General features: G+C 40.6%; 1 protein-coding gene across 1 annotated transcript in view; it reads left to right on the top strand.

Moving 5' to 3' along the window:
* The window catches only part of SMIM13 (small integral membrane protein 13), a 28,144-nt gene extending 1,005 nt beyond the window's left edge, over positions 1–27,139 (top strand). The window contains exon 2 of the mRNA XM_033115425.1: positions 23,022–27,139. Within this exon, the coding sequence (XP_032971316.1) occupies positions 23,022–23,209 (188 nt within the window). The 3' untranslated portion in view covers positions 23,210–27,139. The remainder of the gene's footprint in view (positions 1–23,021) is intronic.
* Positions 27,140–27,564: the final 425 nt, after the last annotated feature.

Raw genomic sequence — 27,564 nt, 5'->3', positions numbered from 1 at the left:
AGATATGTATGCATTTGTGCACATGCATACACATGTATTTGTATTTATATATGTATATATGTAATTATATATGTATGCATATGTGTGTATATATGATATCATATACATATATAATTTTTTTTAATTTAAGAGTTTATTTGAACTAAACTGACATATGCCAGGGAACAAGATCTCAAAGGCTCCCCTATATACTTCTATGTATAATTTTAATTTTCTTGCTTTACTGCGGAACCAGAGTAAAGCTTCTAACTTACAGCAGCCTTTATTTTCTGATGATAAAACAATTGAAAAGACTTTCTCCATTTTCCGCTTGTGATAACATGATTTGGGGCTAGTTGATGTTTAGGATCCTTAAGGTAAGGAAAACCAGGTTTTGTGAATTGTTTTTGGATGTGAGGAAGGAGGAAAGCATATGCTTTCTTTTCTAATTTGAAGATGGAAGCTACCTGGAGATGGGGATGTAATGTGTAAACTGCGACAGGTGACACACCTTTGATAGAATATTTGCCAAACTTGCCTTTGGGACATCGAAGTTCCTAATTGCTACATACATCAATCAGACTTGTTCTCAGCTCTCAGTAGCTATTTGACTTTAATTTTACTTATTTTTCTAAAGTGCCCTGTCTTTGGTTTTAGAAAATATGGAATGAGAGGTGAGGTGTGGTAAGTAAGAGAACACTTTATTTTGATGGGAAGGGTCAAGAACTAATAGCACTATGGAGAAGTAATCCAAGCACTTTTTTGTTGGGAGTGCTAATGCTGGGGTAGCTTCATGTTTTGACTAGGGTGGGCCTGGGGCTTGGCAAGAGGAAGAAAAGATCCTACCAGACCTAAGAGAGAAAATAGGGTGTTGTATTAGTTTGCTAGGGCTGCCATAATAAAATACCACAGACAAGAAACAACAGAAATTTATTTCCTCACAGTTCTGGAGCCCAGAAGTCTGAGATCAAGGTGTCACAGGGTTAATTTCTTCTGAGGCCTCTCTCCTTGGCTTGCAGATGGCCACCTTCTCCCTGTGTCTTCACGTGGTCTTTCCTCTGTATGTGTCTGTGTCCTAATCTTTTCTAATGAGGACACTAGTTATATTGGATTAGGGCCCCACCCTTAAGAATTCATTTAACCATAATTAACTCTTTAAAGGCACTATCTCTGAATACAGTCACCTGGGGGATTAGAAATCTATGACACAGGTCAGCCCCAAGAAAGGCATTCATCCGCCAGTTTATTTTAGAACTTTGGCTCTTTTGATTTTCAAATTTCACGTTCCTGTGGAGGTTTTCCTTCTCCTGTCTATATTGTTGATGTCTACTTTTTTGTCTCATTCATTCTAAAATGTTTTCCATTCCCACCGTTCACTGATATTGCCCATTTCAAGGCAGTAACAAATGGCTTCCATATTGCCAAGTCTGTGCTCATTTATTAGTCCTAATTATGTGTAACCTCTTCTATACAGGCCAGCATTCCTTCTGTGAAGCATTTCTCTTGGCTTTGGTACACTATACTCTCATGGTGTTCTTCCTGCCATTGTGGCTAACTGATTAGGCTTCTAATCCCCTAGAATCTCTTAACTTATTTAGATCACTATCTGTAATAGTAAATACATTTTACATTATTCCAAGTACATTCGTAAGTATATAAATTACATGCATCAATCACATGCATACATCTATCTATCTACCTATCATCTCTATCTTTGAAATAAAAATTCTATGGACTAGTACTTGCCCTTACCCCATGAGATGCATGATATTTTCTATTATATTTCTATAATATGCTATGTTACAACACAAACACGTTTTTTTATTTTTTGTTTCTGTCCTTCTGTTCTCTCCCTATGCTACATTAACCAGTCCTAGAGATTTAAATATTAATTAACTGTAACTAATGACTAAAATTGGTATCTTCAGCTTTCACTTCTCTTCTCCATCCCAGGCACATGCACCAAACATTTCTTCCCGATATCCCCACTTGGAGATCTATTATAATAAGCATCTCAAGCTTAATACAGATTGTTCCCAAGTTACAATGGTTTGATTTAGGATTTTTTTAATTTATGATGATGTAAAAACCATATTCATTCAGTAGAAACCATATTTCAAATTTTGAATTTTGATCTTTTCCTGGGATAGCGAAAAGCGGTTGGATAGTCTCTTGTGAAGCTGGCAGCAGAGCGAGTTGCAGCTCCGGGTCAGCCACAAGGTCACTAGGGTAAACAACTGATCACGAGGGTAAAGGGTAGACAACCGTGTGTACTGTGTTGTGGTTTTTGGATATTGTCGTTTGGAATCCCATCACTTCTACAAAACACCCATCTGTGTCTCCTGATTCTGGTGAGAAGAGGAAGGCAATTACTCTTGAGATTAAACTCAAGATAATTTCCCAATGGTAGGCTAATGTTAGTGTTGCGAGCACATATAAAATAGGCTAGGCTAAGCTATGCTGTTCAGTCGAATTAAATGCATTTTCAACTTACGATACTTTCTACTTATGATGGGTTTATCGGGATGTAACCCCATCGTAAGTTGAGGAGCATCTGTACATCTAAATCAGAACTCTTGATTTTCACCCCGTGTTGTGCCCCTGACCCCCTTTCCATCTCACATGTTACCAGTTGCCAGGGACTTGGGTGTCATACTTGGTTTGCCCTCTCCTTTGCTCCTCATCCATCTCCCCTTCCAAGTAGCAGCCCTGTCTGAAAGTCCAATTTTATCTCTTTAAAAAATCTGAAATATGTTTTCTGCTCCATGTCTACCACCACCACCTTCTCCATGTATGGCTTGTTTTAGTTTCCTGACTAGTGTTTTTCTACTTCCCCTGTTCTTTATAATCTACTTTTCACATACTGGTCAGACTTTTTGTTCAGAAAATGTTTTCTCAAATGTTTTTAACAAAAGAAAGTTTCAAGCTTAATAGTACTAAAAGACTTATTAAAAAGAAGTTCTCTTCAAACCTCAGTTTCACTGTTTCCTAGATATTTCCATATTCCTAAATAATTTATTCATAGCTATTTCTTGATTTTACAATTTAGATATTATTTACTAACCATGGTAGAGTCCCCATTTCTTTCCCAGTGTACCATTAATAATGACAATTTTTGGCTAACTTGATAGTCAAGATTTATATTTTTGTCTGTGTAAATAGTCCCCCTGCTGTTCAAATAGTGTAATAATGACTATACTTCCTTTGTTACGGTTCTCCACTTTTCTTGAAGTTAATTGCCTTTTTAATTCACCTAGTTTTATTGTTTTGTATGTATACATTATTTGTTCCCCCCATGTTCTATAATCTCTTAACACACACTCATCAGTAATATTTGCCATCTGTCCAGAGGAATTGTTCCTCTCCTCTCCTGATCCCCTGCAACTCCCTAAGCCAGTCCCAGAGCCCTCCTTCTTTCTCACCAGCTTTAGTTCTTTGCCTCTTTACTTTCTCTATTTTTCTTTCTCTATTGGAAACTTGTTTTCCAGATCTTAAGTGACCATCTTTCTCAGTTTACACTCTTGTTTTGTTGGAGCACATTTTCTAGTAGTTTTCTAAGAAAGAAGACATGGAAAATAATTTCTTGAGCCAGTACTTGCCTCACAATGTCTTTTTATTTTATTTTCTACCTTTATACTTGGTTGATAATTTGAATAGATTTTAGGTTGCAAATAATTTCATCCAGAATTTAAAAATTATTACTCCATTGATTTCTAGCTTCCTAGGTCTGATTTTGAGAAATCTAATGCCTTCTATTTCCTTATCCTTATATGTGACTTGGTTTCTCTTTCTAGATGCTATCTGGATATTTTTTTAATTATTGGTACTGAAACGTCATAATGATATGCCTAATGGTATGTTTCTCTTTCATTTCTTCTGGGTCCTTTTGATTCAGATTTATTTTGCATTTATGGAAAAATTTCTATTAGGTTTTTGATCATTTTCTCCCCTTGATTTTTTTCTTCTTTCTGCGACTTCTGTTAGTTGGATGTTTAATTATATCTTTTTATCTCCTATTTCTTGTCTTACTATATTCCTCTCCTTTTATTTTGAGAGATGTTTGCGGTTTTATCTTTTATCTCATAGGTTTTTATTTTAACTATCCAATTTTTAATTTTAGAGCTTTCTTGTTTTCTGATTACTCTTCTATAGCAACTGTTTTTGCTTCATTTATGTATATAATATTTTATCTCCATAAGCATATATTCGTTATACTTCTTTTTAATAAACTATTTTTCTTCTCCCTGCATTGCCTTTATTTCTTCCATGTATTTTCTTTTTGCTTGTTTGCACTCTTTTTCGATTGGAGGTTTTCTGCAAATGTCGAGTGATCTCTTCTCTGTTCAGATTTAAGGGTGAGGTAGTAAAATGGTGATAAATTCTCAGTGTCAGCTCTGGGGTCTTTGCAGGGTGATAGGGCTTCTTTAGGGGAATCCCCAGTTGTTATTACCTGGAGGTCTGTTCTCTGGGTCCTCCATCCCTCCAGAAACAAATCCTCTCATTTCTCTGGTGGGTGTTTTAAACTTTGGCTGCCTGCATGACAGTTCTGTAAGTAGACTTTCAATCCATCCTTTTTTTCTTCTTCCCCTGCCATCTTCCCATCCTAAGTCCTGATCTTTTTCATGGTTCTTGATTGAATTTTGGCTCCAATTGGAATCCTCCTCTCCTGCCATCCAGATTTCTGTTTCTTTTGCTTTGCTAGATCAGTTATCACTCTTTTAAAAATGTCACTCCTTGCTTAAAGCCTGTCCTCCAATGGTTTTCCATTTCCATCTAAATACAACCCAGTTTTTTTACTGTGGCCCTTAGGGATCTGTGTGATGTAGCCTCCTCCTTCTCCACGCATCTCTCCATTCTCCCTCCCACTACTCGCAACGTTCTGCCAACAGGCCCACCTTATACTCTCCTCATTCTTCCCTTAGCTCTTCACATGCTGATTCCTTTCTTCATTCAGGTTTCACATGAGCTGTTGTCTCAGAGAGACTGTCGTGTGGGAGACCCTGCTCGCAGCGCCATTTGTCATGCAGGGTGGCCTGCAGGGTCTCAGCTCCCAACCACACATAACGCAGGATATGGCTAGGCCAAAAAGGAACACCCACTGAGCCATAGTTAGGGGAGTCATACCACTATAGTCTCACTGGAGGCACTGTAGGCTCACTGAACGCTGGATTCACACGACCTGCAACCTGCTGTCCGCTTCTCTGCCTGCCTACCCACCGACTCACCAACTAGTGCAGCCGCGGCAGTTATATCAGTGGCTAATTGGCTAACTGGTTACAGCTGACGGCCAACTAGCCACAGCTGATGGCCATCTACTACCCGAGCCAGCACCTTTCCACCAGGGCCAAGAGCCTGGAAACTGCTCTCTGGGACTCTGTCCCCACACTCCACCCCTACAGGGTCTCGCCTCACAATCTACACAACAAGCGTCTTCTACGAGGGGCCCTGTGCGAGGAGCCTGGAGGTGAATGCAATATCCTGGGCACAGCCAGGCTCTCTGGGCACAGCCAGGGTTTCTCAGGGCACCACCAGTCCTTCTGGGCACAGCCAGACTTCCTGGGCTTCTTAGGGTACCCTCCTGGCAGGTATTACTGTTGCACTGTAACGACGCACCAGGGCTGTGGCAACACTTGAGGAGGGTGGCGAGCATGCCCGTGTGTCACCGCTTTCACCACCTGGATCGGGAGACGGAACTCTCCTACCGACGTCTGTAAGCTGAGGCCATGTCGCACGTCCACCCCTAGAATATACTCCGGAAAGGGGGAGACATAAACCTTGTAGGTACGAGGGGGAAGCCTTCCTATACCCAGGGGTAAGGAAACGGCTTTCACAGTCACAGTCTTTTCCCCGTAGCCATCAATGCAGATTGCTGGTCCGGGGAACAGTTCTGGGTTCCCATAAACAAGACTGCAGTCTGTGCCAGTGTCAACTAGGGCCAAAAGCCTCTGCACATTAGAAGGGGACCAATGTATGGACAGTTCCACGTGGGGCCTCCGGTCCCTGCTGTCCCCTCTGACCAGGTACCTTGGCCCCACCCCTAATCAAGCTGAAAGGAGTTGTCCTCAAGTGGCTGCATGAAGTCCTGGAGGGACACGGGTCGCGCTTTCCCAGACTTCTCCTTTAGGCTTCTCCAGAATTGCTGTTCCGGACGCAACTGTTTCCAAAGTTCCAACAAGAGTGCATTGGGTTGTCGGTCTATTTTTTCCCTGATCGACCCCTGCTGCCACGAGATCACGCCACATCTGTGCGCGTGTTACTCTCTGAGGCCCACGACCTCGCCCCTTTACTTTTGATTTGGGCTTCCAGGTCTCAACTGCGCAGACCTCCTGTCTTAACTTCCTTTGCCTCCGGCTTTCAACATCCCCTAGGGTGGCCATGGCAGTTGTAACTTCATGGATCTGCCCTTCCACATAGGGCGTAAGAATGGCAACCAAGGATCCAAAAGCACTCGCAGGTGCAGTATCCAAAACCAGATCTCTCATGCTGGCTGTAAAAAGCTCATCATCCGGCCCCTGCATGTTAATGTTAAAAATAGCATGTCTCATACCCATTTCACGGATGATTTGAATAATTTCCGTATATGACTGCCATTGACTCACAGTGTCTGGCAGCTCGCCAGCCTGTCCCCATACTGTGCGTACCGCAGCAGTGAGCCACTCCATTAGAGAATGGTTGCCCTGGTCGTGGGCCAACCTATGGCAGTTCTGTAACCGTTGTCGCAGGGACGGATGCACTGTCACAAAGGCTAGCTTTTCCATCTTGCCTGGGGAGCAGAGAATGTTGTCTGCTCCCTCGTCCCATAAACGTAATAGCCAAGCCGAGACTGGCTCTCCAGCTCCTGCAGCTCAGTGGGAGTGTAAGGTGTGTAGGTTGTGAACTCAGTCACAGTGGGGTTGCCAGCAGCAACGCCCCCCCCCCCGGGGCCCAAAGGTTGCTCACGTTTTACTCTTTGCTTCAAGATTGGCAGGGCTTCGGGGTTGGGAGCTACATTGTCTCCACTCGCTTCCTCCGCGTCTGCCTCAGAGTCTGCACTGTGGGGCCCCTTTTCCAACAGGCGGACCTGAGCTTCCAGCGCCTGCAACCGGGACACCTGGTCCGGCACCTGGGCCATTTCATTAAGCTCATTTTCCGTGTTGAGACTCAAGGCCGTGAGGAGACTCCAGCCCACACAGCCGGCTGTAGCCTTCGCCTCCTCCAGCAACCGCTCAGCCAGAGCCTGCAGGGCTCTCTCCATGCTGGCCAGAGAGCCATCCATGACTTCCCACCCCTCCTTGGGGGTCCAACTCCTGAGAACAGTGGCCATGGGCTACAACACATTGTGTGGGGGCCACCTGTCCTCCTGCCCAGAGTTAAACGCCATTCTTACCTGGTCGGAATCCTGCTCGCTATGCCAGGTGTCTGACTGGGTGGTGGCCTCTGTGTTAAGATGTCCACAACCCTTGGAGCCTAAGGCTGCAGCAGATTACCAAAATGAAGGGGACACCTTCTATGGCCAAGAGGGTGGTGTGCCAGCTGGAGGCTTGAGTCTCCCAGGCAGACCACGCCTCCCGTTCCCGGTGTCGCTCCTCGCGGGCCTCCCGAAGCTGAGCTTTTACACGCACAAACTGCTCCACCATCCTTCGGTAGGCGTTGGCCAGCACCACATCCTGCTCGCTGCGCCATTTGTCGTGAGAGGCGACCTGCGGGGTCTCAGCTCCCGCTCCCCACATAAGAACACAGGATATGGTAAGGCCAAAAAGGAACACCCACGGAGCCATAGACGGGAGTCATACCACTATCGTCTCACTGGAGGCTGGATTCACACGACCTGCAACCTGCTGTCCGCTTCTCTGCCTGCCTACCCACCGACTCACTCCACTCGACTCACCAGCGCAGCTGCGGCAGTTATATCAGTGGCTAATTGGCTAACTGGTTACAGCTGACAGCCATCTAATAACGGAGCCAGCACCTTTCCACATGAGGCCGAGCGCCTAGAAACTGCTCTCTGAGACTCTTTCCCCACAGAGACCTATTCTTACCACCTAGAATAGCCCATGTAGTCACTCTTTATCTCATTTAACCTTAGTTTTCATAGGACTTAGCACTCTCTGAAATAAGACAAACTTCATTTGTCTGTTTCCCCAGTTAAGAGTGCAAGCTCCACAAAGGTAGGGACCGTTTTGGCTTGTTCATTGCTCGATCCCTGGATCCTAGAGTAGTGCCTGGTGTGTAATAGGCCTTCAGACATTTTAAGAAGGAATGAGGATAAATTCCTCAATACATATTATTGAATTACCATCACATAAGTCTTAAGTGTGGTACAAACCAGCATTGTTTCAGAATGGATAACCCTTATATTACTTAATTCAGTACTAAATGAACACTTATGCCCAGGTGCTGTAGAGGTGGCCAGAGGTGTCCAAAAATTAATAACGCATAATGCCTACTCGTAAGGACCTTATACTCCAGTAGGGAAGACACTCCTACAAGGTAACTCGAGTACAACCTGGGCTTCTGAGCACCAGTTTCACATACATTCTCCTGCTTTTTCTGGTGGTTTCATAGAGCTCAGAATCTTTCTTTAACACAACTCCTTGTTTGCGGTTTGTGCACAAAACCGTAGACATTATTTTACCTTTCTCATTCATTCCCAATCTTAGGTCCATATGTCATACACCCATTCATCTCCCAAATATTGGAGTGAAGCAGAGCCCAGCTGGGGCCCCTGAGCTCAGAATGCCTCTGGGCTGCCCTGCCCTGTTCCAGTTCCTCGTCCCACAGCATCGCCTTGCAGATGCTTGCTAATTACAAACTCTACTGCTTAGCATTTTCCCAGGTTACTCCCCCCTACTGTTCCCAGATGGCTGGCACCACAGGAGATATGAAGACAGGAGGGACATCATGCAGACTCTGGGAGAGTGCCCTGATTTTCCCTTAACTACCCCCAACCGGTCTTAGAATGTAAGGTCATTTTTGGAGGTGTTAACCTGCTGCCTTCTCAAACCACCGGTTCCCTGATAATTGCTCGTTCTATGACCGAACTCCTGAGTGTCGATCTATTGGCTGAGCAGCACAGGCAGCTCAAGCCCCAGAGTCGTTTGGCCTCTGGTTACAGGAGCATCTCTTATAATCATGGTTCTGAGATGCAGAGATAACTAAAATCTGGTTCTACCACTAAACAACAAATTCTGTAAGAGAATACAGCTTAGTCACTACTTTCAACAACAAATTGCAAGAGTTCAATAAAAGGTCTACCAATGTGGGTGTGAAACAGGAGGCCAACCGAGTTCGGGGCTCCTGCTGCCTGAGCTGTTCAGCCAGTAGACCCACCGAGGAGTTGGGTCGTAGAATGAGGGTTTGTTATCAGACACCAGTGGTCTGAGAAGGCAGCAGGTTAATACCTCCAAAAACTGCCTAACATTCTCAGACCGGCTTTGGATGTTTAAGGGAAAATCTGGGCCTTCCCTTAAAGGCTACATCAGGATTTGGGGTGGAATGGGGGGAGGGCGTCTGCATGCAGCCTTCCCTCTGGCAACGTGGCTCCCTCCTGCTTCAGCAACCAAGGAACAACTATGGGAGTAGCCTAGAAAGAATGCTAGACCGGATTGTGATCAATAAGCCTAAGGGTATTACTTCCAAGTTTCAGTAATTTTCTAAAATGGAACTGGGTGGGACGGGACATTCCCAGTTCAAGTCACAGGAGGATAATCTATTCTTAACCTATAGGTCAAGGAAAGGTGATGCCTTGGGCATTGCGAGGGGTCCCAACGGGCCCTGCTGCGGGTACTCTGTACTTTTACATGAAATTCATCAACTTAGGTGTGTATACTCATTCCCTGTTATCACTGTCCTTTCAAACACAAGCACTATATTTTTTTTTGTAACACAAAGTTGAATACAATTCGATGAGTTTTAGAATGTATACAATAGTGTGACCATACCACAATCAGGGTACGGAACATTTTCATCACTCCAGAAAGTTCCCTCATGTCCTTTTGTAGTTAATTCTCAAGTCCCTAGCAACAACCGAACTGCTTTCCATAGCCATAATTTTGCCTTTTCTAGAATTTATTATAAATGGAAATCATACAACATGTTTTTTGTGTTTGACTTCTTTCACTTAGCATAATGCTTTTGAAGTCCATCTGTCTATGTTGTTGTGTATATGAATGATTTCTTTTTATTGCTGCATAGTATTCCATTGTATGGATGTACCACAAGTTGTTTTCATTTACCTATTGATGGATGTTAGGATTATTTCCAGATTTTGGCTGTTACAAGTATTACTACTATTACTAACATTCAATTATAAGTCTTATTGTTTTCATTTCTCTTGGGTAAATTTATAAGAAACTACCAAACATTTTGCATTGCCAATAGTCATGTGGTAAAGTGTCTGTTCAAATTTTTTGCCCATTAAAAAAAAGTCATCTTTTTATTATCAAAGTTGTAACAATTCTTTATGTATTATGGGTATAGTCTTTTATCAGATACATGTTTTGTAAATATTTTTTTCTAGTATGCCTCTTGCCTTTTCATTTTTAAGTGTCTTTAGAAAAGCATATGTTTTGTATTTTGATTGTCACATCTGTCAATTTTTTCTTTTGTATTTAATGCTTTTTGAGTCCTATCTAAGAAATTATTGCTTACCCCAAACTCACAAAGATTTTTCTCCTATAATTTCCTCTTGGAGTTTTATATTTTAGGTTTTACTGATAGGTCTGTATACTTTGAGGTAATTATTGTGTATGGTTTGAATTAAGGATTGGGGTTCTTTTTCTTACATAAGGATATGAAACTGTTTTGGCCTTATTTATTGAAAAGGCAATTGTAGAGAATCAGTTGACTCTATATACTACAGAGGGTGCCAAAAAATGTATACACATTTTAAGAAAGAAAAAAACTATTAAAATTGTAATACTCAATATATACCAGTAACAAAGATGAACACAAGTCGTGTATACATTTTTTTGCCACCCTGGTATGTGGATTTATTTCTGGACTATTCTGTTCCATTGAGTTGTACGTGTCTATTCTTATGTCAGCTGTGTAGGTTGTGCAATGTTATTTTTTTCAAAGTGTTTTGCCTATTTTAGATGCTTTGCATTTTCTTGCAAGCTTCAGAATCAGCTTGTCAAAATTGATCTATTGAATCTATAGGTCAAGTTGGAGAGAATTGACATCTTAATGTTGAAGTCCATGACCATATTATATCTCTCCATTTTTTTAGGACTGTCTCTTAGCAACACTTTGTATATTTCAATGTGTAATGTAGTTCTTGCATTGATTTAGTCTAATTTAGCTATAAAGGTTTCACATTTGATGTTCTGGTAAATGGTATTCTTTTAATGTTTGCTGCTAATATATTATAGAAAGAAATGATTTTTGTGTGTTGACAGTGTATTTGGTAAAACTGCTAAATTCATTCATTCATTCATTTATATGCATATTGCCTTTATACCCTGTAACCTTGCCAGATTCACTCTTCTACTAAGATTTTGGATGGAAAGGATTCCTTTTTTTGAAAATCCACAGGATTTTCTAACCAGTGGCTCATGGTAACTGTAAATGAAGATTGTTTTACCTATTCTTTCCAATGTGTACGTCTTTTAGTTCTTGCCTCATTGTACCTCCACTACATTGTGGAAAGGGGTGAAAACAGACCTTCCTCCCTGTAATCTGTCACCATTAAGTATTATTAATGTTAGCTGTAGGTTCTTTATAGATATTCTTTATCAGGTTGAACAAGGTAAGTTTCCTTTTATTACTACTTGGCTGAGATTTTTTAAAAAATCAGAAATGTGTGTTGGATTTTTTTTCATGTTTTCCCTGAATCTATTGAGATTATTATGGGGTTTTTCTTTAAGTTTGTCAGTATGGTGAATTATATTGATTTTGAATGTTAAAGCAACTCTGCATTCTTCAGATGAATTCCCTTTGTTCATGATGTACTATCCTTTTTATATATTGCAGGATTTGATTTACCAAATTCTTAAGGTTTTCCTATTTACATTCATGAGAAATATTTGTAGTTTTCGTAAATGCCTTTGTCTGGTTTTGTCATGTAAGGTCATGCAGACCTCATGAAATGAGTTAGGAAGTATTTCTTTCTCTTATGTTTTGGAAGACTTTGCATAGAATCGGCATATTTTGTATTGCTGCATAACAAATTACCCCAAACTTAGCAGCTTAAAACAACATGTAATTATTAGCTCACAGTTTCTGTGGGTCAGGAGTCTGCGTATGGCTTAGCTGGGTCCTTTGCTCCTTATCTCACAAATCTGCAGTCAGGGTTTTGGCCTGGCTCATGTGGAGCTTGGGAGAATCCGGTTCTTTGTCACTGTAGGACTCTTGGCATGCTTCTTCAAGCCAGCGGGAGAATCTCTCTGGCACCAGGCAAGGTCCCAGTCTCTCTTTTAAAGGCTTTCACGTAGTGGAGTTAGGCCCACCTAGGATAGTTTCCCATTTGAGTAACTCAGATTCAGCTGATTGAGACCTTTTAAATTGCATCTGCAAAATCCCTTAACCTTTGCCACGTAACGTAACCTATTAAGGGAATAACTATCCCATTATCTGTATTGATTGGAAGCAGGTTCCAGGTTCTGCCAACACTGAAGGGGACATTGGGGTAAGCAGTGATTTCTTAGATAGGACACAAAAAGCATTAAATACAAAAGAAAAAATTGACAGATGAGACAATTAAAATACAAAACATTTGCTTTTCTAAAGACACTTAACAAGGGTTACACAAAGGCTTGACACATTTAGGTTACTAAGATGTTTGCTACAGTTTGTATACTTTCTTAAATGTTTGGTAGAATTAATCTGGACTGGACTTTTCTTTTGGGGAAGGTTTTTAATGACAAATTCAGTTTTTAAAATAGCTATTCTAGCTCACTGTTTCTTCTTGCATGAGCTTTTATAGTTTGTGTCTTTGAAGCACTATGCCTATTTAATCTGAAGTATATAATTTGTGGGAGTAAAGTTTCTAATATTCTCTCCTCTTACTATCTGTAGGATCTGTGCTGATGTCTTCTCTTTCATGCCTGTTATTGGTTACTGTGACCTTTCTCTTCTTTCTTCGTGATCAGTCAGGCTAGATTTTGTAAATTTTATTGATCTTTTCTGAGACTCACCTTTGGTTTCATTGATTCCCCTCCCCTCCATTAGTCATAGTCTATTTCATTGATTTATGGTTTTATCTTTATTTTCTTCTACTTGTTTTGAGTTTCAGGTTAACTTGGCCAAATTGGAAGTAAGTTGTTGAGTTAGGATTCATGGCCAAGCAGTGTGTATCCACAAGCTATAAGAGATTATGGTGATAACCTAGTTGACAGATCATAAAGGGTTTGATCTAGGATAGAGAATAATACCGAGAATGTAGAGGACACAGATGGAAGAGGTTATATTAAGGTAGATATATAGCACTGAGGTAAAAGTAGGGGAGGGGCAATGTGCAGAAAAGACACCCTTTGCCATGAGAAAGTAAGGAGAAGATACAGTACCCATTACAGAAATGCAAAATTAGAACGAGCTGTATATAATTTATAGGTGTGTCAAGTCAACCAGGTAGAGATTGTGTCTGGTAGTTCAAGAAAGGTAGAAGGTACAGATGAAACCTTTGGTGATCATTTGTAGTAAAGGTAGTATTTGGATCCATGGACGTGTTGTGACCACCAAAGGGAGAAGAATATAGAAAGAGAAAGGAGAGATTTTCAAAGGAGACTTCAAAGACATCTTATGTTTATCAGATAAAAGAGTTTTGATGTGGAGGTATTATGGTTCAACGCTGTGTGGTTCAGAAGGTATCTCCAGGGGCTTATCTTCTGGTGCTACCCAGTGTCATTACAAAAGGAGTTTGCAGTAGAGCGAGCATTGTGGTAGGAGTTCAAAGAGCATGGCTGTGTTTTTACGTAGCCTATGTTATCTTAGAAGTGAACCTTAGCTGTCTTCGGCGTAAAATGAAATGAGGTAATAGGATTGAAAATGGAAAAGCGCTTTGTACAAATTGAAATTGGTATTGAGCCAGTTGGTTAACTATTTAGACACCACCATGAAGGCGGGGTTATGAAACTCCACTGGAATGATTCCACAAAGATAAGAATTTGTGGTTACATTGCATCTGGGCTTTTGATCTAAAACACCTTGGCTAATCAAATTCTCATTCCTCAGCTAGTGTTTTGTGTTTTAGCCTTACTTTCGCCATGAAAATCTGAGAAATAAGGTACAATTTTTGAACTCATTTCCCTGTTTTGCCTAGCTGGCGATCGTCAGTGGTTGAAAGTTTGCTTGAGCCTTTGTTTTCTTATCTAGAAGATGAGGGCGATTCCTGGTCTAATTAATTCAGAGGGCTACCGGGAGGATTAAATGAGATGCTGAATATAAGGGCATTTGTGAACTGAGAACTTTATAATTACAGCTATCTCCTGGGTTTGTGGTGTGTTGATGGTGATGGTTCGTCACTCAAATTCATCACTACCCTTCTGCAGCCAGCACATTTATCTTGCCTAGAAAAACAATGTACAGTGTGTTTTATGAATTTATTTTTTGACCCAATGCTTAGTTATTGGCACACTTGTGAGTGTTCCTTTGCTTATATCAAAATACACACCCTCTGTTGCCAGCCAGTTTTTTTGATACAGTGTTTACCAGTGTGAGACTGGAGTACAGAGTTGTCTTTTAAATGATGAAAAGCTGCGATAGTAGTTTTAACAATCAGTGTAAATTTCTGATTATAAGTACATATAATTGTAGATAGCCCTTTCTCCCCACCTTTCCTTTTTTTCTGCCTTCCTCCTTCCCATTGTTTTCTTACTAAATCGCAAGACAAGGTACAAGACAAATGCCCCGTAGAATCAGGGTAGGTAAGGAGTTTCTGGTATCTGCGTATCAAGTTTGGTGGGAGAAATTTTACAAGGTATAATTCCATAAGAGGTCCTATCGCTGCTGTAGGCATGCAGGATGCAACAGTAAGTCCCTTTCAGTAAAAGGTAGTCTGGGTTATAGCGGTTCCTTTTCCTTCTATCCAGCTCTCCTCCAAAGGTACATATGTACACCTAGGAAAGTTCCTAGAGCCCAGTGTCCAAATTAGGTTGGTCTGTTCTTGGGGTAAGTCAGAGTTGTTAATCTGAACTGGTGATTCCATCCCTTGTCTGTGGTGCCTCTCCCTCTTCCAGCAGACACTCCAATGCATGTTTCTCTCTGCTATTTGATGCTCTCTTACAACCAATAATATTTAGACACAGTTTGATGCTTCATTTTATACGTATTATGTAACTTTCCACTTGTTTTCTCTTATGTTCATAGTATGCAAGAGAATGAACTCTGAATACTTAAATGTTATACTAAACCATTCTGTTAACCAGGCAATACAATTGTCCTTGGAGCAAAGATATCCTCACTCTTTATGTCCAACTTCTGAGCATCCATCGCATCACTCCTCATCTCTCCGCCTTCCGTCTGCAGCGTCGCCGCACTCAGCAGCGCCTGGGCGGCTGCTTTCTAGCTCCCCCTCACTTGCTTCCTCTGTCCAATCACTAAATACTGAAGTGACTTTTGCTGCCTTACTCAAGTGAGATCTTCTCAGATAGGTAATCCGGTCAACTGGAGTTCCATGCCTTCCCCACTGGTGCTCCATTGCTCATCCTTTTGGACCATCTTGATAACCGATGGGCAGTAGCACTTAAACGTTTCTTCTTCACTCCTTTTCTCTTTTCCTAACCTGTGTGTGCATCAGAATCATCTAAAGAGCTTAAAAAGCAAGTGAGCACAGTCCCTGGACATTGATTTGTGATATCTGGGATGAGTTGTTGGGAATCTAGTTTCTAAAAGCTCCCTAGTAGAATACGATGAGTATCCAGCGTGGGCGATTTTTCTTGTGAATGGCTGCAGCGTGGTAATCACATACTTTAACTGGGTTCATTGCATTGGATATTACATGCTTTTGAACTTTCCTTACACTGACACGGGTCCCTTTCCTTGAAAAGGAAATATGACTCAGTCTCATCTGATCCCACCTTGCCCCTCCCCCAAGTAGTTCATCTGCTCAGGAGGCTGAGGACATCTGGCAGTGTGGACCTTCATGAACGGTCACATTGCGTTGAGGTTTTAAAGGCATTGAGGCAGATCCCATGAAAATTGAAGATTTTGGTTAACTTTTATCCAATAAAAGAGTTACCTGCCTAGCTCAGTGATTTCTTCTGGGTGACTCTTTTAGTGGGGACCATCCTCCAGGAGCCTGTTGCCCAGTGAAAGTAGAGGAGACTTCTTGACTTGTGGCGAGCCAGCCGCCACAAATCGAACAGTACCTGAATGGGGGAGTGGGAATGAAAAAAGACACTCACACAAATGATGATGCGGCCGGTCTTCAGTGATGCTGAAGCACCAAGTTTACTTTCCTTTACCAATTTATACCACCTGTGTACGAGCAGCTTAACAATCATTGAGAGTAAAATTTTCAACTTTTACATATAAACTACAGAATCACTGAAACTTCCCCAAAGTCATTTTCTCATGACAAAGCCCACCAATTACCCTGATAATCATCAGTGATCTGTGTCCGGAAACTGGCTGTTCCCACCTCATTCCTCAGCAGCTTGTAAGCACCCTCCAGGTGCAGGCAGAGACAATGCCTTAGGAGCTAAAACTGAGCCAGTCTGCAAGGCTTCAGAATAACAAGAAATCATGGCTCCCCACATCGACTGGAGTTTTTTCTCCAAGCTATCCTATGGACTCCCTTCTAATCTCTAAACTTACTCTGGAACTCTCCTGGGGAGGCCCTCCAGCCATGTTCACAATACCTGACCCAGGTAACTCACATTGGTCTCAGGGCTCACATTTGACCCCTGTTGGGATGGAGATTCTGCTTTTTGAGGATATGAACTTGGAAGTCCTACAAAGCTATGAAGATGCATCTATGTGCAAGAGAAGCCCAGCAGAAATTTGAGCGAGCTTGCAGAGAGATAGTGATAATGCTGAGAGAATGGCATCAGTTCACAAGAGCCTTCTCCTAGGTCTAGTCCCTAGTAAGAGTGCTTCCTCCCGCGTGCTCAGGAGACAGTCCCGTAAGCTAATAAGAGGCTCCCCCTTTTTGTTAAGCGGATGCAGCGTTTCTGTTACTTGAACTAATAGCTGCTTTATTAAAATAACAGGAGATGGACTATGTATATGACTTTCTATTTTGTATTTGATCAGTACCAGTAAAATGCTATTGATAAGTAGGTCAGGGCCATATTAATCAGCTACAGGGAATGTGACATACCGAAAGTATGTAGGGGCAGTTTAGTTTCATTGAATCACAATTTGGCTATTAAATGATATGTGCAAAGCATTTCCTCCCTGTACCTGTCCCTCAGTTACCTATTATTATTAGGTTGGTGCAAAAATAATTGCGGTTTTTATAATTATTTTTTAACCTTTAAAACCACAATTTGGCATCAACCTAATATTTCCATGTATAATTAACATAGCCAGTGATTATCTTAGTAGCAGGTTTTTCTGGCACAATAGTACCTCTCTTAGTTTTTTTGCTAAGTGTAGCTTTTCGTGGTATATACTCACTAGGGTGTTAATTGTGGTTCTTTTTCTAAAATAAGTAGTGTGCAGTTTTTCCATTCAAACTGCCTGGAATTTTCAGTATCATTTCTTGTTTCAGATTATTAACACTGTGATAAACAGCGTGTTGTGGAAGCATAGGATCTTACTGATACGCACTGTGCTGTGGAAACTCCCCCCACCCCCATCCTTGTCCCATTTCCCCAGAATGACAGCTATGTAAGAACTGAGCTATTTTACTTGGAGGACAGGATGTTGAACTTCCTCAGTGTACTGAATACTACTGCAGTTCTTCTCAGCACTACAATTTGTCTATGAACGTTGCTTTCCCACTCTATCATTACAGTAGTCGTTGTGAAAGCCAAGCACAGTGGGTATTTGTTCTTTTTGGCAGCCCAGCACATGAACTCCACATCTATAGTAGGGGAATTCTCTACCTCACGATTTTTTGTGAGAAGCACTGTCACTACCCATTTGTCCCCCTCCACCCTCACCCTCGCATACCTTACACCCAGGGAGAAGAGGGACAAATAAGCATACTTTTCAAGTTTGCTTAACTCCGTATTTGGGGGTGGAAATTAAAGAGGTGTGTGTGGGTAGTCAGGGAGTGGTGAGTGTGGAGGGAGTGGCCCTGACTTGCTGCTACAAACTGGAGTTTCTCTCATTGGCCACCATGTTCTGAATTTGGCTTTCAGTTGAATCTCTTACATTGTTTGGTTGCTAGAAAAAAAAAAAGGGGGCGGTGTGTTATTTTCTTGTTTTATTAAAATCCGGAAAGCAAGAGTTTGTGATCTAGCTGAATGCTCTTATATCTCCCCAAACCGACGGCTACAGCTCTCTTCAGTTCCTTGTTTTGTAGATTTCTGTGCTGGGAGACTTTGCTTTCTCTTAATCATCCCAAGGACAGTATAATGGGAACTTCAGTGGTGGCGGCCCTTTGCTCTAGTTTCTTTTCAGTCAGAAGACCTTCAGTAACCTCCCTTACTTTTCTCTGTGGTTGTTTTATACTTGTAGGCACTGTTAGAATCTTTGATCTTTATGAGGTCCAGTCTTTCATTTTTGAGCTTGATTATAATTTCCCTGATGGTAACTTCACTTCCATAATCTCTAGTTAGCACAGTACCCTAGGCAAGTGAGTTCTTTTAACTTTTAGGTTGGGTTCTCAAAACTAACCTAAGGGTTAACAGTCTTTCATTTTTGAGCTTGATTATAATTTCCCTGATGGTAACTTCACTTCCATAATCTCTAGTTAGCACAGTACCCGAGGCAAGTGAGTTCTTTTAACTTTTAGGTTGGGTTCTCAAAACTAACCTAAGGGTTAAGGGTTTCCCTTGGTGTCTGTTGAAACCAATAGACCTTAGTAAGTTAAGCCGATTAATGACATTGGCCTATTTAAAACACATACCTCTAAAGAGCATTTGCGATTTACTTATTGTTTCTGACTTGTTTTTCTCCTAATTTTCCTTATTATCAAAACCATGTGTCCAGTGTAGAAAAATTTGGAATGTATACAGAAGTTATAAAATAAACAGTGTAGGTCCCACATTGACTAGAGTCAGTGCAATTCCTACCAGGATTTGTGGTGCCTTTTTTGTAGAAATTGACAAGATAATTTAAAAATCACACAGACATGCGTGGAACTCAGAATAATCTTGAAAAGAACAAACTTGATGGGCTTATACTCTCGATTTCAAAACTTAATACAAACTACTGTAATCAAGGTGTGGTACTGGCATAAGGATAAACATACAGATCAGTGGAACAGAATTGAGAGTCCAGAAATAAACGGTAGCATTTATGATCATTTGATTTTTGACAAAAGTACTAAGAGAATTTAAGGGAGGGGGGACAGAGAACAGTCTTTTTAACAAGGGGTTCTGATACAACTTGATGTCCACATGCAAAAGACTGCATTTGGACCTTACACCAAAATTAAGTAAAATGGATCGAAGACCGAACTGGAAGAGCTAAAACTCGTAGAAGAATACATAGATTTTCATGACCTTGGGTTAGTCAGTGGTTCCCTAGATAATGGCATCAAAAGCACAAGCAACCAAAGAAAACAACAGATAATTGGATTTCATCATAGAAAAAGTGACAAATTGGTCATTGTTGTAGTGAAAAGCTTTTGTACTTCAAAGAACATTATCCAGATAGTGAAAACATGACCCACACAGAAAATATTTCCAAATCGTATATTTGGTAAGGGTTTAATAGCAAGAATATATAAAGAACTCTGACAACATAATAATAAAAGAAAAACAACCTGATTAAAAAGTGGATGAAGGAATTGAATAGACATTTCTCCAAAGAAGTTACACAAATGGCCAGTAAAAACATGAAAAGATGTTTAAATCTTATCCTTAGGGAAATGCAAGTAAGCCCCAAACTGATCCACGCTTTACACCCGCTAGGATGACTATAACAAAAAAGGTGGACAATAAAATGTCTTGAAGAGTATGTAGAGAAGTTGGAACCTCATGCTTTGCATGTGGGTTTAAACATGTAGTTACCATATGCCGCAGCATTTGTACTCATATGCCCAAGAGAAATGGAAACATGTTTGAGTAAAAAGTTGTACACAAATGGTCTTTGGAGCCAAAAAGTGGAAACTTTGTTCCCCCCTTCTTCCTGCTGCCACCCCTCCCCCGAGTTCAAGCCCTTGTTGCTCAGTCCAGTTGGGTAGGACACAGCTTCCTGGCCCATGCTGGTGTGATGAGCTTTGCGCTCCCACCAGCTGAGCCCGTTGGTTGGTAGGTGGGCTGGTGGCCACTCCAGGCAGCTCTCGGCGGCTCTTGCCAGCTGTCGGCCACTCTCGGCAGTACAAGGTAGCACACAGCAGCCCCCCGCTGCTCACGCCGGCCGCTGGCGCAATGTAGCCCGCTGCAGCAATCAGCAGCCGGCGGCAGCTCAGGGCATTTTAAGCCCACCTCCTGCTCTCACGGCGGCCCAGCTCCAGGGAGAGCCGTTGTTCACAACGTTAACTATGGAGGGCGCAGCTCACTGGCCATGTGGGAATCGAACCGGCGACCTCGGCGTTAGGAGCGCGGCGTTAGGAGCATGGCGCTCCAACCACCGAGCCACCGGGCGGGCCCACTTTCTTTTTTATAATAGCCAAACAATAGAAACTAGCCAGATGTCCATTAATTGGTGAATGGTTAAACAAAATGTGACCTATCCATGCAATGGAATTTTATTCAGTAAGAAATAGGAATGAAGTGATACATGCAACGACATGGATGAAGAACCTCAAAGATACATGCTGAGTGAAAGAAGCCAGACACAAAAGACTACACGTATTGTGATTCCATTTATAGGCATACGTCAGGGAGGTTGCAGGTTCGATTCCAGACCAGTGCAATAAAATGAATGTCACATTAAAGCGCGTCATAGGAACTTTTTGGTTTTCTCGTGCGTATAAAAGTTATGTTTACACTATTCTGTAGTCAATTATGTATGAGGTAGCATTATGTTAAAAAAACCAACGTATATGCTGTAATTAAAAATCACTTTATTGCTAAGAAATATTAACCATCAATAGAGCCTTAAGTGAGTCGTAATATTTTCGTTGGTGGAGGGTCTTGCCATGATGTTGATGGCTGCTGTCTGATCCAGGTGGTGGCTATTGAAGGTGGTAATGGCTGCGGCAATTTCTTATGCTAACAATGAAGTTTACCGCATCAATTGACTCTTCCTTTCAGGAATGATTTCTCTGTAGTATGTGATGCTGTTGATTCCATTTTACAGTAAAACTTCTTTAAAAATGGAGTTAATCCTCTCAAACCCAGCTGCTGCTTTATGAACTAAGTTTATGTGATATTCTAATCCTTTGTTGTCATTTCAACAGTCTTCACAGCCCCACCAGAAGATTTCATTTCAAGAAACCACTTTCTTTGCTCATCCACAAAAAGCAAGTCCTCATCTGTTAAAGTTTTATCATGAGATTGCAGCAATTCAGTCCCATCTTCAGGCTCGGCTTCTAATTCTAGTTCTCTTGCCAAGCCCACATCTACAGTTACTTCCTCCTCTGAAGTCTTCAACCCCTCATACTCATCTGTGAGGGTGGGAATCAGCTTCTTCCAAACTCCTGTTAATGTTGATATGTTGTTCTCTTCCAATGAATCACAGATGTTCTTAATATCATTTAGAATGGTGAATTCTTCCCAGAATGTTTTCAATTTACTTTGCCCAGATCCATTAGACGAATCACTATCTATGGCAGCTATAGCCTTACGAAATCTGTTTCAGAGCTCCAGAGCGGGAGGGGATCCTGAATGGGGGTGCCCAGTGACTGAGGCAACAGCTCTTTCTTTTATACCTTCCCTTGCCTGTTTGGGGAAGGGGAGCTGGCGCCTTCTAATGAAATTCGTCTACCAGGTTTGTTCTGTTGCCCATCCTGAAGGGATTAGCAAAGTAACCCACTCTTATTTATCAGATCTGCTCCGTTTGTCAGGCCAAAAGGAATTTTATGATTAACCTCAAGGCCTTGTTAACATTTTTTCCTGGAGTGAAGGAGTGATTTCAACCTGGAGTTTTAGGATATGGCTGTGTTTGTTTATTCCACCAGGGACCTGCCAGTCTACCTGGGGACAGGCTAACTAACCTGTCTCACTATGGTTTATTGCTTTTCTGTGAAAGTAGAGTGTTTAAAATAAAGACAACGTGGTAACATGAAAAACTTTGTTATAATGGTTGATTTTGTTTATTTTATGCTCTTAACATTTCAGAGCAACCAGTCATGGGTTCGGAGGTTTTATCCTGTGTGTTCCTTTATTGATTATTTTTCTTTTTAGTGGGCATGTAAAACTTAGTAAAATTTAGACTCCATACAAAACAAGGAAAACTTGGTAATTTTTTTTTCCAGGAGAGTTATTCAAACGTTAATGACTTTGACATGAAAATAGTATATTTTTAGAACCTTGAACTTAAGATACTGGTGCTCTGGTTTTATTATCTCATCGTGTAATAAAGAAAGTTTATTATTTTCTGTGAAAATGTGTTATTTCTAGAAACTTAGTAGTAGGTGGTCCTGACTGAGAAGATTTCACTGTAGTGCATTTGATGTTGCCACTTAATGTCTTTTGCATTTTGATCAAAGAAAACTTGCTTTTAGTAAACACTAGCAGTGCGGTATGAATGTGCAAGTAAATAGAAAAGTGTATTTTTTCTTACCGAAAAAAGGCTCTCAAAAAGTTGATTTTAATATAATAAACACTTTTACTTAGGTCTGATCTCATAATTTTAATGTTGATGGACAGAGCTTGGATCCTAAATTCTGTAAAGGCAGAAACTGTTTTGCCATCCCTGTATAATCCCAGAGTTTATCCTTAGTCTTGCCCATAGTAAATGCTTAGTAAGCATTTGTTATATAAATATATGTTTGTCCTCACACATTATTTATTTACATCATACATATTTTGTAAAATTATCCCCCACACCCCACAATTCACTGGAATGTTGTCAATGGTATCGTGTGTAATCGTTTTTCTTTATGTTTTTGTCTCTCTTAGGTTGGTATTTTGTATGGCATATTTTCTTATCGAAATTCAAGTTTCTGCGGGAACTGGTGGGAGACACAGGCTCCCAGGAGGGAGATCCTGAGCCTTCAGGGTCTGAAACAGAAGAGGATGCTTGCTTGTCTCCACACAGGATCAGATCTGCTCGTCAGCGGAGGGCGCCTTCTGAGGAGGGCCGCTGACCCCGCCCCCGCCTGCCAATGTTGACAGTCAATGTTGACAGGCAGTGGGAGCCCCGCCTTTAATGACTTGGCTTTGCAGTTTGCGGAAATATTGAAGAACCTTTGTTTTAACTGGATGTTCAGTCCAATTGAAAAAAAAAAAGATTTACACGTAAGCCATATGAAAATAAAGGGAATTAAAACCAAATCGGACCATTGCAAATTCCATCTTAAAAATAATCTCTTGCTTTACTAGCTTTTACTTATATACTTATTCCTTGGCTCTTGGGCTTCTGTTCTTGCACTTGTGTGAATCTGTTAAACATTATAGTCTTGAAAAAACGCATTTTACTAGTTTTATAATGTACTTTTCTCCGCCCCCCGACCCCCAACATTTTAATTTGTCTGAAATGGGGATGCATCTCACCAACACTGTCAGCCAGGCAACAGTTGATGTGATTATCCTTGCCGGTGCGTGTATGAACTAACTCACAGCTTGTCATAGCATCATCTCTGTATTGTCGGTATCAAATGTGTCAGATTCAATTGGCATTTAAAAATGTGTCCTAAAACATTACACTATGATTCAGCACTGAAACGCAAAGTTATTGTGTATGCAGAAAAGCATGGAAACAGAGCAGCAGGGCGTACATGTGACAGTAGTGAGGCCAACATCCGTCCCTGGAGGAATGACTGGAATTCCGTGTTTTCTTGTAAAGCAACAAAAAGCTTTACAGGACCTAAGCAGGGGAGATACCCAAAAGTAGATGAAGCTGTACTCCATTTTGTCACTGAGACACGTGTCAAAGGATTGCCTATCACATGCCAAGCAATGCGTTGAAGGAGGGAGAAATTGCCAAAACCCTTGGAATAAGTGAAATGCAATGTAAAGCCGGGAGAGGCTAGTGTGACCGATTTATGCGTGGAGCAGGATTGTCGTTAAGGTGTCAAACGCTGTGCTGTCCAAAGCTTCCTGCTAACCTCAACCAGAAGGCGGTGGTAGAGCACTTCTCCAGGAAGTGCTGCGTCACCAGTGCGCTTGGTGACACCACGTGTGCTGTGGGGCAGAAGCACGCAGATCTCTGATTGGGATTTAAGAAGTGACTCAGCAGAGTTGGACTTGGAATATTAAGCTATAACTTAACCAGTTTATTTCCTACACTTTATGCACAAAATTGATGCGATAAAAATCTGTTTTAAGTTCTCTTTTGATAACTGTAAAATAAACATTCTATATGTTACGAAAACATCGTGTCATAGTTTAATTGCCTGTGTTTTCATGATACATACGGTGCGTCTTAGAAGTGATGTTATCTTAAATAAAATAAAAAATAGTTTGTAAATGTATTTATTTTTTCTGGGATAGCAATTAGTTATTGGGGAACTTAATTCTGACTCTTACAATGTTGTTAACATAGTTATCCTCCGTGAGTTAACATTTTTTGGTAACCTATTCCAGACTTTAGAGTAATAACTTAGGAATGTCAGAGCTATCTTCTACTTTAGGAAGAGTAGGATCAGTTACTCCCTTGTATGGGACGACTTCATGCTCAAGGCACATGTTGTGGAAAAAATACTTCTTCACAAACAGCAGTTCGGTGACAAGATCTCAGAGACAATGATAGGCAAAATCGTGTGTTCGTATGCCCGCTTCTCACTGTAAAATGACTCTTGCCAGGTTTGTTCGCATGTTTGTCTTCACTGAACTTTGGACAGTGATTTGTGGGGGAGAGAAATAGGGATTAAAAAACCATCCTGTTTAAGTATCACCTGCCTTGTATGAGTGAATTGCAAAGCCAACTTAATTTATTCATCCAAGGTCTTTTCATGTTTTTAACCTTTGTTTCTAAAGAACTAGTGCACAGAATGTCACCTCTATTTTACGATGGTGTGCAATTATGTTTGGTAGCTCATACTTTTGATACTGATAGTTGTGCTTGTTAATTAATAGTTCACTTGCTCTGCTTCAAGTGGTATTCCTGACAAACACCTCTGCTGTCATTGCAGCCCTTTGTGTATGCTAAAAGGGAATTTAGGGAGCTTGACTTTAGTTGTAAATATTTGATCCCCAGCAGCTGAGTGGGGCCTAATCATTCTGTCTTCATTTCTTTATTGGATGCAATTTTCTATTTTGATGTGACTGTAGGGATTAAAAAATCAATGAAACAACTTTTAAGCATTAATTTTAGTGCTTTATACTAGCAAAAAATACCACATTAAAGCGATCATCTGTTAGGGAAGAAAAAAATGCCTAAAAAGTTTCTTGCTGGAGAGGATATTTAAATTAGATCTTTCATAGTCGATATTTTGAGCTGTGGATTCTGCTTTGTAGTGGATCTCTTAGATTTAGATAACAATAGTTGCTGACTAAGTAGCTGGGGAACCTCCATACTGTGCTAGTATTAAGGAATGATGGTCCCTGCAACGCCCCAAAACCTGCAAGGGTCATCCACAAATTAAATGAGGCCATAGAACGGTGTACATGTTGGTATTTCTTCATATTTATGCTTCGAGGATGTCTTTTTAAATAGAATTTTAACAAATGTTCTGCTTAACTCATTTGGGAGATGTATCCAAAAGCATTAATAGCTCACACCCTAGCAATGTTTTATGTCTTTGGAGGGCAAAAAGAAATCACTAAGACCAATGTGAAAATTCTACAAATGAATTCCTTTGTTCAAAATCTTTTTTACCCCCCCCCCGTAACTGTCTTTCCCCCATACATTCCCTATGGTACATATTTCTATGTCTACTAAGAGAGGCAAGAGAAATACTTGTTAACAGAATTATTTGCGTGGTACGTTGTTTCTGTTCTTTTTCCTGTTTTGGAGCTTTTGTAGCTGAACTTGCCAGAACTTCAAAGGGCATTTTTAATTTCTCAGTGGGAGACGGAGTCACTGGTGGTTAACTTTACAGCTTAGGACATTCTGAGTATGAAGGACACATACAAGTATTAGTCTTGTCTGAATACTGATTAACAGTAATGCTGATCAAGTATGCCATCTTTTGAGGAGAAATTCTAAAATTGAGCGCGCTGGTCTCAGTTCATTTCCTTCCCAACCAACCATTTTGAAATCTTTCTCTTTGCCTCTAAACGCCTATGAAAATTGCTGGTATCAAATGTATTGGTAGCATTGATCTGACTTAAATGCCAAAAAACACGAAATATCTGTGTAGCACTATTAAATGAGGTTTTTTTCTTTTTCTTTTTCTTTCTTTTTTTTTTTTTAAGTATTTACATCAAGTTAAAAACCATCCAGTGGATTTTGTAGTATTGTTATCCTGGTGGAAACACAAATATGTTATTAGGTGGATGGCCAATTCACACATGTGTTGACCCATTTCTTTAGATATTAGGTTTAAAAATAGCTTCAAAATTATTTTGTTGAAAGTTGGGAATATATTAAGTAATGATTTCAAAAATATGGCATTTCAAACTAAAATGTGTTGAAAGTCGTGAAAGTAGTGCATTTTCATTTTAAGAATAACATTCTTTGAAGTTAAGTCAACTATGCAGTATTTGTTGAAGTCAGTTTTTCTGAAAAGTTATGTTTTAATGTAACGTGTAACAAATGTAACTTTAGATTTTAACTGGTAAACTTTTCTATTTGATGTTGACTTTAAAAAGCCAATGAGTAGTACTCAAAAAATAGAGACCCGCAAGCAGCTAATGGAGTAGTATTTTGTTACAGAGCATAGAATCAAATCACCTGGTATTGTCTGCTTCTAAAGCTCTTATAGCTTTTAACTTAAAGCAGAAAGAGTACCATTTTCTCTTAATAAAAGTTACATTTTCTCTTTGTTAATGTACACGTGCTGCCAGGTTTCTGAGCCATGTTTTGCATTACCTTCCAGGTCAGTTCTGTGCATAACCTCTCACCAAATACTGCTGCTGTGGTTTCTCAAAGGAGCCAGTCTGTGCTGTGCTCTGATGCATTGCTGTCTTGCTGCTTAACAAACAGGTTTATAAGGAATTAGAATTGTGTGTGTTAATAGTACCATCGTATAATAAGATGTAATCTTAGAGATAAGGAATGTGTGTGAGTGATCATTCACTGTTTTTGTTTTAAAATGGTCACTACTATAGCTAAAGCTTCTGTGGTTTGTTGATATGATGTTTTAACTTTCACTTTAAGCTGCACAGAATAAATTAAAATGAAAACAAACAAGCTGTGTATGTTTGTTTCATTGATAAAGTATAATACGTATGAAAGTACCTTGGACGTGAAGTGATTTGAAAGCAGCCATTTTCCTCAATGGTCCTCGTTTCACCTCATTTTTCAAACTCCCCAAATCTCTAAGAATTAAGACGAGATAGCAGTAATATTCTGAGTGCCATGAAAAGAATTGACATAGAATCTGAAGGACATGGAGCA

The sequence above is a fragment of the Rhinolophus ferrumequinum genome, chromosome 9, assembly GCF_004115265.2.
Source record: "Rhinolophus ferrumequinum isolate MPI-CBG mRhiFer1 chromosome 9, mRhiFer1_v1.p, whole genome shotgun sequence".
NCBI classification, from domain to species: domain Eukaryota; kingdom Metazoa; phylum Chordata; class Mammalia; order Chiroptera; family Rhinolophidae; genus Rhinolophus; species Rhinolophus ferrumequinum.
The sequence above is the reverse complement of the archived record's forward strand: the minus strand, read 5'-3'. Positions and strand labels throughout refer to the sequence as shown.